Genomic DNA, 12,969 nt, shown 5'->3' with positions numbered 1-12,969 from the left:
CAGAACTGCTTCCATAAAACATATTACTCTTGTTCTCCAGCAGCTCACCACAGCATCTGCTCACTTAACTACCATGGGGTCGAGAGCCTTTGGTCATTCTGCCCCTCGCCTGTGTTCCCTCTATTAAATTCACAATATTAAATCTCTCTCATCTCAAGATGCAACTTTTCAAACTGGCATATTTGATCTGAACGTTTCTATTGGTTATTTTTTATGTTTATATAGTTTAGTCTTTTCAGATCCCCTGCAAAGCCTCAAAGATCAATCAGCCTGGCAGCACAATCAAAATTGTTTAAATGATTAATTTATTCATGTTTATCATATTTTATATATATATAATAATTATATATATTTTATCTTTATTAATTATCTCCCAAAATCATCCAAATCTAAACTATGCAACATATCTTTCCGAATCAAATGGTCAGAAAAAGAATTTGGTGGCAGCCACTGTATTTTTCCACTTAGAATTAGATGATAAGATAAATTACCACTGAGGGGTTCAACGTCCTTTATGTCATGTAGGAAAGATTCATGGTGATGTCTCAGTAAAACGCGGGTACTGTCAATCATATATAGATTTTTGAGCCAACTTTGAATGCCAAGCAAATTCTTACTGAGCCTTGCCAGACCACAAAGAGAAAAAAAGCTAATAGTTGGCTTGTGAGGGACAGGCACAAATTTGAAAGGTTAAACACTAGTTTCAGAATTAACTTCTGTTCTCATAGAATTACAGTACTGTGCAATCCAATGCAAGTTTAATCTAAGTTCAGTTCCTTGTCATTTCAAAGTATTTGGATGTAACTGACAGCCATCTCTGTTGCTCGATCAGTGTCCCTCCACAATCGCAAAATAATAATCTCACCTTGCAGATCTTGTACAGTGAATCCTGTCCATCTCCGTCAGAGTCCTTGAAGTAGTCGTGTGCAGGGAAGGTGCGGTGGATGTCGCGGGTGATTACACCTTCCTGGGCTGAATCCTGCAACACACATTGATTACATGCTATAAACACGTGACCGGGCAAATATCGACGTCTGTTTATTCTGATATCAATGTTTTTTTAATTCACTGATGACGCTCTGTATATACATTACAAAAGAGGGCAAGTAAAATGACAACCAAATATATTAATCACAGCTATGATGCAGAGCGTGTGTGTATTAGTGTTTGTCCCTTTCCTCCTGCAACAGCACTCCCCAGGCCTCAATCACATAGTCTTTGTAATCCGGAGCCACTGCAGAGTACACATACATACACACATACCAAACATGTTTTCCTGTGTGCTCCTCAATTACTAACACACATACATACACAGGCAATCTGCCATTTCCTTCTCACTTTCTATTCTCACACAAACACAGTGAGTTGCACACTGTCACACACGCACAGTACAAACAGAAAGCAGAGAGAAGACTGGCAGCACAGCATTCTCCAACAGCTCACTGCAAGCTGCAGATAAACCAAGCCTGAGCCTGACTGACCTTGATGTGCGTTTGTGTGTCTCAGAGACAAACTGTGAGACTGTGTGCACAAGAGCAAGTGTGAGTGAGAAATTTCATCTTTCATGCTTCTCCCCTCTCCTTGTTTCCTGACAATAGCGAGAGGAGAAGGGGGGGTATTAAAGTAAGAGGGGTAAGGCAGTTTGCTGCACGTTTGGTAAACATTGCAGAATTGTCATGCTTTTGTTGTGAAAGTTCAAGAGGTCCCTTATTTTTGCACGTAAGGAGGACTGTGGACTTTGTCCCCCATCTCTTCCACTGGAACGTGAGGATGGGATTTCTTAATGGTCAGCGTGAACAGGAGGAATGATCACAGCAAACACAACCTGTTTAAGTGTCCATATGTACATAGAAGCCTGTTTCCATATACTGTACATACTGATGCCTAACCGTTGTTGTAAGACTGACTTAAAAACTGTGAACCTGTCAGAAAATGAATCCGCAATCATTTTGATAATCAATCAAATACATTTTTTTTTACAGGTAAACCATTAAAAATGTATTATATTTTGTTTGGACATTTAAAAACATCTATATTGTAAGTTTTGCTGTAGCTTTGTCATTTTTGCATATCGATAACTAAAAAACAAGATTTATATAAAGAAATATAATATAATATTATTCTAAATCGCAAAAACAGAACCAGCCACAACTAAAGGTCTGACAGAATACCGACTATTGAAAATAATAAGTCACACACTTTGTGACGTTCTACTGTGAGGACTCCTGGATTATGTTTGATATTAGATTCAACAATCATCTAAATATAACTCTTGTTTGCCATGTTATTAGAATCCTACACTATGCTTATTTAGTACATGTATCCACACGTGTGTGCACACATACACACACAGCAAAGGGTTTGATAGAAGCTGCTGGCACAACTGTGTGTAATGCTTTAATGAGATTTGTCGCGCGGAGGAGGTGTGTGATTCTGTGTATTAAATGGAACTAACAGTTTTACATTGTGTTCCTTATGCGGCAAAGAAGGAAAAAAGCAGCTCTTCAGGAATGAAGGCTGTGACTTTTTGTTGTATGTGTTCAGGGTTGTCTTAACCTGCCAGCACCAACCTAGAGAGAAGTTCAATCAATTATTCAGCAAGTAAAAACATTACTTTTAAAATAATTAGAGACTCATGATTAATGTATTACTCTTATGAGTGGGTCCATCAATAAACTCATTCACGACACTGTAATTACCATGGCAATATCAGCGAGCACCACTCAGAATCTGGTTGACAGTGGAAGTTGTAAACACTTTGATTTAATAAACCATGCATGCCTCTAATAATTAACAGCCTCATTACTCAAAAAAAAAAAAAACAGCACAAAAAATGAGGATAGGACGTCCTCTGTACTCTGCTTGATCTCCCTTATACTTCCCTCCTTGTTGGGAAGCATTTCTATGTCTTCTCACTATTCTGTCTCTGCATTTTTCATTATCTTCTTAAACTCCCTACTCCCATCTCCTTTATTCCTCTTGTCATTTATCTCTTCCTGTTCCCTACTGCCATCTCCTCCCCTCTTTTCTACTTCATCTTCTAAAGTGCCATCTCTCCTATTTCATTTCCAACTCTGCTTCCCCTTTTCTTTAAATTCCATCACTTTTCTGCTTCCACCTCCATTATGCCCCATGTATGTGCCTCATCCTCCCTCATTTCCAATGCAAGAAGCAAACATGAAAATACATTTAAGCCCTATGGTCTCAATATGCATTTCTTCTGAGTGATGGTTCACGCATTTCCAGCACAAACGTACTCTACCTGCTATTAAAAGATCTGAATAACAGGAGCCATGCTGAGCTTTGGAAAAAATATACTCTACGAATTTACTGTAGAGAAGTCTGTAGTTATTACTGTTTACTAGGTGTAACTGTGATTATTTACAAAAATGATCACATTTTGTAAATTAATAGTCTCAAGGGGAAAAGAGGAAGGTAAATGGAAAATACTTATTCTCATTAGCTGAATATCATTATTGTAAAAACATTTTGCTCCATATATATTTTTGATAAAACTGTCACTATCACCCCAGATGCAGACTCATAGTCTCAGAATAAGTGAGATGTGTCACTAACATGCACATATTCACTATACTGTCTCTTAAGTTCATTATTTTCTGTATACGTCTGTATGTGTGTGCGTGTGCGTGTGTGTGTGCTGAAGCTGGTGAATCTTTGCAGGGAGGCTGAGGTGCTCTGGAGAAACTGCAGCCTCATCAGCAGCATCACTTCTCAAGCACAGTGCTCCAGTTGCTGTTGTGCACTATTAGTACAAACACAAATCAGAGAATTCTCCCCAATTCTTCCTCCTACAGTGTATGAACACAGGTACAGCAACACAACAGGCCCTAAAGGTTTGTCTGTTTGTTCCTGCACTGTACAGTACTGGCTCAGATAGTCAGGTTGAACCCACTGATGCCTCAGAGACTCCGTTCAGATTTGGTATTATAATTCGTCCTGAGTGATTTAATTGGTCATCATTACGTACAGGTCTGAACGCACCTAAATGTGTCCTCATTACGTCCTGAGACCTCATCACTCTGGATGTGGTCATACTGTTTTCCCTGTGTGAACACAAATTTGTCCTGGAACTCAAGTCCTGGGCCTTTACTCTTCCATACGTTGTTTTGCTTGTGGCCATTGCCACAATATCAACACTGATAACCTTATAATTATAATTTTTTTCAAATTGGTAAAACTGTTCTTCATTGCAGAGCTGCGTAATTATTCGTCCATTCATTCAGCTCCTTCTGACTCTCTCTCTCCCCCTCTCCCCTGTGTCTCTCTTGCTTGTGCGGACAAACAAGCACACAGAAAATGTTTTATCACACACATCTGGGTAAAAACAACATGATTTGCTCTTTGCGGAAGGAACAGAAATGTGAATGTTTGCATATAGAGCGGGGGAGGGGAGACACATTCTGGACACATTTTCATCTTCTGAAAATGAGGAGAGAGTTGGATGTTGTCAGTGACAGTTAGAAGCCGAGAGCTCAGCACCGTCAGCACTGCCTCCATCATCCAAAAGATCTTTAGTCTGGAAATCGCTATACCATCCCAACAGGAGAATTAATGGAGAGAGACAGAGGTATCCAGAAGACTGTTAGCCATGCATTAGTTCCGTTTTCAGACAGGGGTATAAGGACAGGGGATGTGTGGCTGCAATAGAGAGGCAGCATCATATCTGAAGAAAAGACTTGGCTCCAGGTAATCCTCTTAGTTTGTATTTTCTTCCTTTTTGAACTTGAAAAAAGTGGACGGTGGGCGGTTTGTGGTGTGATGATTTACACCAGTAACAGAAAGGATGGTTGGATACTTCCTGAGTGGCAAAACCAGTGCATGCAAATTTCACTAAGCTGTTCCAGAGGAGTGACAAGGCAAGACTATAGAAGCCTATTAGACCGTAAAGCCTGTGTAAAATAGGACTATATACACATATTCATAAGAGCATGCCCCGCAGTCCAAACACATGCACACAAACAATGTGCACTGCTGAATGCAAGAAAGCACAAAAGTCCGTGGAATCAAGTAGATGCAAACTTTCATCCTGACATTTATCTGTCAGTTGAAAACATAGAATATTATACATATATCATTCCAGCCCACATACATGCACTGTCCTGATACCGTAGACAGATGAGCATAAATGCTATACATCAGCACAAAATACAAAGTATGTATAATAAATATGGAAGGATTAAAAAAGCATTAGCACAAGCAGGGAGATTACATCAACACTGTACAGTATCAGTCTGAATTTGATGTACTCTGTGTGTGTGCGCGTGTGTGTGCGCGTGCGTAACTGTCAGATTTATCCCCCGGTGGCTTTTAAAGTGACTGACTGAAGGCAGTAAACAAGGCAGGAAAGGAAAGGAGATGGAAGCAAGGAAAAAAAGAGTGGGAGAGGAAAAGAGCAAGGGTGGGAGAGAGAGAGAGAGAGAGAGAGAGAGAGACAGTGAGAGATCAAGACAGATAACACAGAGGAGAGACGGACTGAGACAGAAGTTGAAAAAAAGGGAGATAAAGAGAGGGCAGGGGGATATGTACACAGAGGGGAATGAGAGGCTTCCTCTAATTGTAGCCTGGGGGCTTGTTGGGCAGACAGACCATTACTCAGACCTCACCAACAGGTAAACTACTTAACACATGCGGCTAAAAATAAAATCTGCTGATGTGTCCAATGTGTCCAAACCTGTACTCCACCTCCGCAACCCTCCACATTCAATATCATTTAATCCAGAGAGTCAGAGGGTTTCCTCTGCAGAAAAAACTGTCTGGAGAAACATTATAGCCATATAAGAGCATGTAAGGCATTCTATGTTTTGTACAAATGCAAAACGTTATGAATGTTATAGATTACATTAGTGTATATTATTGCATGACTTGAATATATAAATGTTTATGCTGTATTTGTTTACCTTTTAAATTCAATTAAGAATTAAGATTAAACTAAAGACTCGTGTTTTCCCAGGTTTTCAAACATCCTTAGTTATTCTTTATTCACTTCTTAACCTTTATTTTCTATTATTATTGTAATTATATTTTTGTAGTTTTCTTTTGTATGTATTGTACAGCACTCAGCATTCAGTTCTAGCCACAACATACGAGAAAGAACAGACTCAGACTCAGTGGCTGAAACTAAACTGCATCGGCTGCTGTAGTAGAGCAAAGTAGTAAAAGGGCAGATGCTTAAGGGGGAATATTTTAAATGTTAATCACTTCCTCGGGAACTCTGCCTTCATTTAAATTAAGCTTGAAGGCAACACAAGTGAACACCTGTCATTTTATGATAAAACATTTCATTCAGAGGTGGGTACAGCTGAGATGACACCGGAGTTGTTCCATGTCAAGTGTGCTCCTGCAGCAGACAGTTAAAGTCCCCTGTCCACTTCTTGTTTGCCTTCCAGCCTATTAGGCCCTGTTACCTTCCTCCTGTCTCCATAGGGAGGACAGATAAAACCGGGCACCTTGAGGACCACTGGACACTCATCTGAGGTCAGCTGACATTGATGACCAGTGACCTTAGTGAAGTCTAGCCATACTGTCCCTCTGCAAGTCCCTCTGCAAGTCCCTGCAGTATCAGGTAGACAGGTCAGGTTTTTCCACTGAAAGAATACCGTGCTGTACCTACAATGGATCTACTACTACAGTATACTGGGGTACAGTGTCAGGACTCAGTAAGACTGTCACTGAATAGAGGAACAGGCATTTGCACTTTACAGTAAACCTAAACATGCTTCAAATGCATTATTAACCCGTTGTTAGTGCATAAATAACTACTGAAGAGATACTATCCGAGCACAGCAAATGGAGTTAGGAAATGGAAAAGATACCCCAAATGTTTAGAGTTCTAGTTTAAGCAAGCAAATGGTGCAGTGTGTATCCAAAAAGATCAGTTGACTGATAACAATTGGCTGATATTGGCCTTCACAGCAAACTTTTATTTTACAGAGTAAGAAACGTATAAAAGATTTATGCATTTAGCATTCATTTTAACATTTTATATAAACAAATGTATCTTTATTTTTTAAATTCAAGTTCTATATATTTGGCTGTATTTGTGTTTTCTTTTAATCTATAGTTTTTTGTGATAATCTCTGTGGTTAAACTGTATAATCTCAAGGCAAATTTACAAGATATTTATAACGCCTTGATAAGACACCTTAGGAATCACTGCCTTGGCGGATATAACGCTATTGAAATTGTGTTCCCCTTCTTACAGCTGTGCAGATGAGGTGGGCAGCAAACAGTGTTGCTCAAGAATGTTTGAAGGAGAGGAGTATGGTTGTGACTGATTACATGGGGTCACTTACATCCATGTGACATCAATGTGACACTAAGGACAGTTGTTTTTATGCATGTATCGAGGCTAAAATCATTTTTGAACAGAGGACATCTAAGAAACAAAAGTGAGTACATTTTATGTCAACACTTAAAGTGTGCTTCACAGCACAAGGTCAATATTTTGCTTTAGAAGCATGAGTCAGTCTGTCTATCAACAGCAATCCTGTCAAAATGTCCTTGAGCAACATAATGAACCACCTACCTGCTCTCACATTCTCACTCGTTCTGAATGTAAGTGGCAGTTAAATGTTTAAAATGAATTACCGCACTGCGGTTGTACGCCTGTGACAATCAGTGCTGTGTCCGTGTACATATTTCTACATGAAACATAATCACTTTATCAGAAAATCTTAGTTCAAGTGACAATTGATCAAAAGTTGAAGAAATTCCCTCAAACACTTGAGATCTCACATTCAAGAGGCCAAACACATGTTTTTTGAAGCCACTGTAACCTTGATCTTTGACCACCCAAATCTTATCAGTTCATCTTTGAGTCCAAGGGAACGTTTGTACCAAATTTGAAGACAATCCCTGAAGCTGATTTCAAGATATCATGTTCACGAAAAACATAAACATACTTCGTGAGGCCACCATGACCTTGACCTTTGGTATATTTGTATCAAATTTGAAGAAATTCGCTCATGGCATTCTTGAGATATCACGTTCACGGCAATGGGACGGACAACCTGAAAACATAATGCCTCCGGCCACTGGCTGTCGCTGGCGCGGAGGCATACAAATTTAAATGTAAAAACTCTGAGGCAGCTCCATCACCTTATTATACCATTCTGGAGAAAGCAGCGAGCTATTAAGTTACCCTTCCCTTCTAACAGTTATGTAACTCCTTGGTGTGGATGCTTGGGGCCCACGGGTGCTGGCTGGTGAACCCCTCGACACAGAGGCAGCCAGGCTTTGCAAAACCAATGAGGTGGGAGCGAAGGCGCCAGCCAGGTTCAGGCAGCTGCACACTCAGAGCCCACAAAGTCCTGAAGTGACAGCCCAGCCAATCAGAGATGATGCTGCTGGCGTTAAACCACTGGAGGCAACCATGAAGACAGATTGCTAGATACAAAGTCAAACTGTGTGTGCAAAATAATTACAGGAGGGAACACAGCCAGACAGAAAAAACAAAATATTTTATGTAACAACTTCAGAAACTGCCACTCATAGACAAACTGTGATCACTGGATAAGATATTTCCAGTCTGTAGATGGAATGCAGAAAATGCACAAAATCCGGATTCAATATTGTAATATAAAATGACATCTAACAACAATAGAGGATCTAATAAATACTGTCTACCCCTACTGTATTCTCCGAAACATGTCAATAGCCCCAACGTAGAGTTCCTGACAAAAGAAATAATACACCACACACGATTAGAAATTTCAGCATTGCCTCCTGAAAGCAAATATGATATTGTGGAGGGAATATCTCTGGTCAACCGCAAACAAACACCACTAGAGTAATTTATTTGCAGACCAGCTGATATTATTCATCTAGAATATTCTGAACAAAGGGAGCCAGCAGCTCCCTGCTGTTATGTGAAGTGTTAGAACAAGAGGGTTGTACTAGTTTTGAATCAGCATCAACATATTGAGTTTTATCCCATTCAAATTCACAAAACTTTAAACAGAAACCTGCATCATTTCAATACAACTCTATTAAAACAGTGTAATTAAATTTGCGTAGGTGGTTTAACAGCTCCCAACGGCAGGTTTCACAGCAGGTTTTACAGTAAAACACAATCCTCAAGCCAATGAGACAAATTATAGCACTGATTATGTGTTACTCATCTCCATTCAGTGTCAAACCTAATTATTGATCCTCTCCTCAGTCAGCAGGCTCATCAGGGTTTTCTACCCCTTCTCAACGTGGCAGAGTGGTGGATCAAATGCACACATTCAAGCCACTTCGACACCATTGTCTCAGAGAGGAGTCAGGAAGTAAATGTGCCATCTGAGCCTGGTATCATATTGACTGGGGAGTATTGCTCTATGGGCCGTGTCAGAGAACAGAGACGGGGATGGACCAGCAGCATGGTGTGTTAAAGAGCTAAATCCCAGAGGTCCTCCAAGTAAGAGTCCGCATGAAGCAGCATTGTTTCTTTTGTTATGGACATCAAAGATATTTAAACCGAAGGGTTCAGTTATTCTATGAGAATCGAGATAATAGAGAATGAAAAGTACGAATATAAAGGGAAGGAGAAATTACTTAAAGGGCAGAGAGGGAGGCATGGTGAGATAAGACTGGTTGCTAAATGACAGAATATTAGAGAGTCTCTTCATCTTTTGGATAAACGACAGATCCTTCTATGGAAGGCCAGTACTGAATGTGACTACTACTGCATTTGGATCACAAACACTTCACATGAATGTGTCTGCCCCCTGATTTGGATCCACACTAAAGTCTATTAGGATCTTCTCTGACCCATACCACAACGTTACAAAAAAATCTGGTGGAAATCTGTTGAAAGTTGTTTTTGTATTTTACATCCTTGTGAAGGTTGTTATGAAAGGCTTTCTAGGCAATTTAAAGGTCTGACACTAATTTCCACTGAGGCAACTCCTGGCTTCCTTAAAAAATGAAGGTTTGAGGAGAACACACTGTGCTGACTGAGGCACAAACTACTGTACATCTGAATCGTTAGCAGGTAAATTCAATTAGACGGTGATGTAATTTTCAACATAGTTTGAACTATGCCCATTATTTTGTCTGACTTCACTTGTGACCTCACAAAGTCCTGACGGCTAGTTTTACTGTTGAGTTTCTGAATACGGGCTGTGTGCCTTTTTTTATGGGTTGAGCGTTGTGATACTTTCAGAGTATTTATAAAGCACCTAGATCTGCTTTATAATAATAAAAAAATGGAAATAAAACTTTCTACAATATAGGACCTTTAAATGTCATTAAAAAACTTCCCAAATCCCAGATTAATGAGGATTTTGTGACCAAAACCCCCCAAAATGCCTTGGTCTTATTTTGAATTTAATTCTAAAGAAAAACACACACTGCACTGCAACTTCAAAGTCTTTACTGACTGCGAGACAGCCAGGCCTACTAATGACACCACCCCTCGCTGCTGACACACCTGGCTCCCTCAAACACTCCTCATTTCTATTCATTTCTGCGGGACACAGTGAGATTATCTATTGGTGTGATATTCAGAGGAAGGCAGTCCAGTAATTAAAAATCAGCTCCCCCCTGAGGCCTTTGTCCTTGGTAGCTGGCGAGGAAGTTTCTGGAGGCTTCCCTGGAGGTTTGAGGGATGAGGGGGGGGGGGGCAAACAGCTGGCCCACTTGGCAGATTGCAAATTCATCTGTCTCTGTATCGCTGCCGTGGCATTTTAATGGTCCGGCTGGTTCTGCATTTCAATTTGTGGAGTCGGAATTGCAGACACAGCGTTCAGGCAGAAAGCAAAAAGGCCAAATTTCTAATTTTGCTTGCAGTAAATTTGGTGACAAGCAAAAACATCAGAGAAACACTTGACACAATAGACAGCAGCAGGGGGACAAAGAATAGCCCAAAAAGCTTAATTGATCAAGAGGATATTCATTTGCAACAGATGGAGAAATCGTATTCCTAATTCTTCTTTAGTTATTCACCGCATGTTTACAATCGTGTAAGAAAATGAATTGGCATGCCCCTGAATCTCACTAACTAGTTAGTCCATATATCCTTATGGAAACCCTGTAAGACATGAAGACAGATAAATGTAGGTTGCTCCGTTTTGCCAAAGAGCCAATGGTTCAGGGCTGTTTCTACTGTTAACGATGGCTAATCTCAACTGGTTGGTCAGCAAGCACGTACCAGTGCCACATTTGTTTGTCTGGCATCATTAAATTAGCAGACTTGTGCTGGCTCTGGGAAATCATCTCGTCCTCTCTGCATGTTAGCCTCGCAGCAGCAACTGGAGGGACAGACTGCTAACCCACAACCTGGCCAACACCATTGTGTGTTGGATACTATGTTTGTGTGCATGTTGTTTGTTTTATTTTATAATGTCTGTTCATTTCAGTCACTTCCATCCCTTATTAATAACCCTGTGGATTCCACCATATTTCTCTTTTGGTCAGCAAGCTGTGTTGCTAGAGTCAATGCTTTGGCAATGGATATCCATATATTTGAGGGGTGGGGCATCTGAAGGAGCATGAAAGAGAGGGTGTATTTGTTTAGCTGTTGACATCAAACGGTATTTCTTTCAGAATCCCTCACTTCTGAGTCACCTAGATGTTCAAATACCCACAGAGGTTAGTGCACAAAATTGTGCCTTTGCAAAATGATTGAAGAATACACATGCTGTGAAAAGCATGCCGTACTCTCTCTCTGCCGCACACACAGAGAGCATCATTGACTGAGGTCAGCAGATTAAGTGCATCCCTCCAGGTATCTGTCATTTTCTGTGTGTTGTGTTTTTTACTGGAGGATATGAGTCGAATCTCTACTATGCGGAGACAGAAGACCCCCAGGGATGAAACTGGTGGAGCGCAGGGTCAGACAGTGGGTCCATGAGAGAAGACTGAGAGACTTTAGTGTGCGGATGCATATTTATTTAAGTGTGAATTGTTCTGTCTGCACGTGGAGATGGGTCAGTGTCTTTCAATCCACATGTTACCTTCATAATAAAAGCCTGTGCAGTGCTACACAAACACACCAGCAAGTATGTTTTTAGATTCCTTCACTGACACAATTTTACTTCAACTGCATGTTCTGAATAAAAGCTCATGCAAATGAATAATGCAGATGTTGCTATTTTGGAGCCATTGTTAAAAATCTTGTTTTAATTGCACATTGTTTATGAACTTCAAATAAATTCTCTGAAACCTTGTTGCTTGTTCAGACTCAGGGTTTCCATAGCGACACACTGCCTCTTAAGTCCTGATTTTCATTTGGGAAGAATCAGGGAGACAATGGAGACACTCAACTGTAACCAGGGATGTGGCTCTGGATATCTGGCAGTTATATCCATACACAGACAGACAGGACAACAGCTCACCTGAAAGAAATAATATTCCCTCATATGTAGGGACTGAATTCATCTTTTTTTGTATGAAACTAAAGGATAAATGTCTCACCATTGTACATATTTATGAAAATATTATTTTCTAATAGATGTACAGTCTAGCAATTTCAGTTCTTCATCATTGCATTTACAAGGTGTGCTTCTTTTTACCCTCTTTTCTTTGTACCCATTATACAATTCTAAACTCTTCTTTTTTTCCATTCTCCACCTCACCCTTTGCATTGAGGAAGCTATGGTCCAAGCTGCCAATATACACTCACTGAGCACTTGATCAGGAACAACATACTATTACTGGGTCGGGCCTCCCTTTGCTTTCATAACAGCCTCAATTATTTAAGACATGGATTCCACAAAATGTTGGAAAAAGTCCTTTGTGCTTCTGGTCCATGCTGACATGACTGCATCACATCATTTCTGAAGGTTTGTCATTCATTGCCAATCCCCTGTTTTCACACATCCCAAAAGGTGTTCACCTGAATTCAGATCTTGTGACTAGAGAGGCCACAAATGTTCACTGTAACCAACATTTGCTTTGTGACATGGTGCGTTATTATGCTGGACGTAGCCATTAGAAGATGAGTAAATTGTGGCCATAAAGGGA

The 12,969-nt window shown here is 40.2% G+C and overlaps 1 protein-coding gene across 3 annotated transcripts in view; it reads right to left on the bottom strand.

Annotated features, from left to right (window-relative positions):
• Positions 1 to 12,969, bottom strand: part of rabgap1l (RAB GTPase activating protein 1-like) — a 99,449-nt gene that overhangs the window by 38,650 nt on the left and 47,830 nt on the right. For all 3 annotated transcript variants that reach the window (XM_035177613.2, XM_035177615.2, XM_035177614.2), the window contains exon 14: positions 866 to 979. In XM_035177613.2, coding sequence (XP_035033504.1) covers positions 866 to 979 — 114 coding nt within the window. The remainder of the gene's footprint in view (positions 1 to 865; positions 980 to 12,969) is intronic.

This window comes from Hippoglossus stenolepis, chromosome 14 (assembly GCF_022539355.2).
Source record: "Hippoglossus stenolepis isolate QCI-W04-F060 chromosome 14, HSTE1.2, whole genome shotgun sequence".
Classification (NCBI taxonomy): Eukaryota; Metazoa; Chordata; class Actinopteri; order Pleuronectiformes; family Pleuronectidae; genus Hippoglossus; species Hippoglossus stenolepis.
This window is presented reverse-complemented; position numbering and strand designations above follow the sequence as displayed.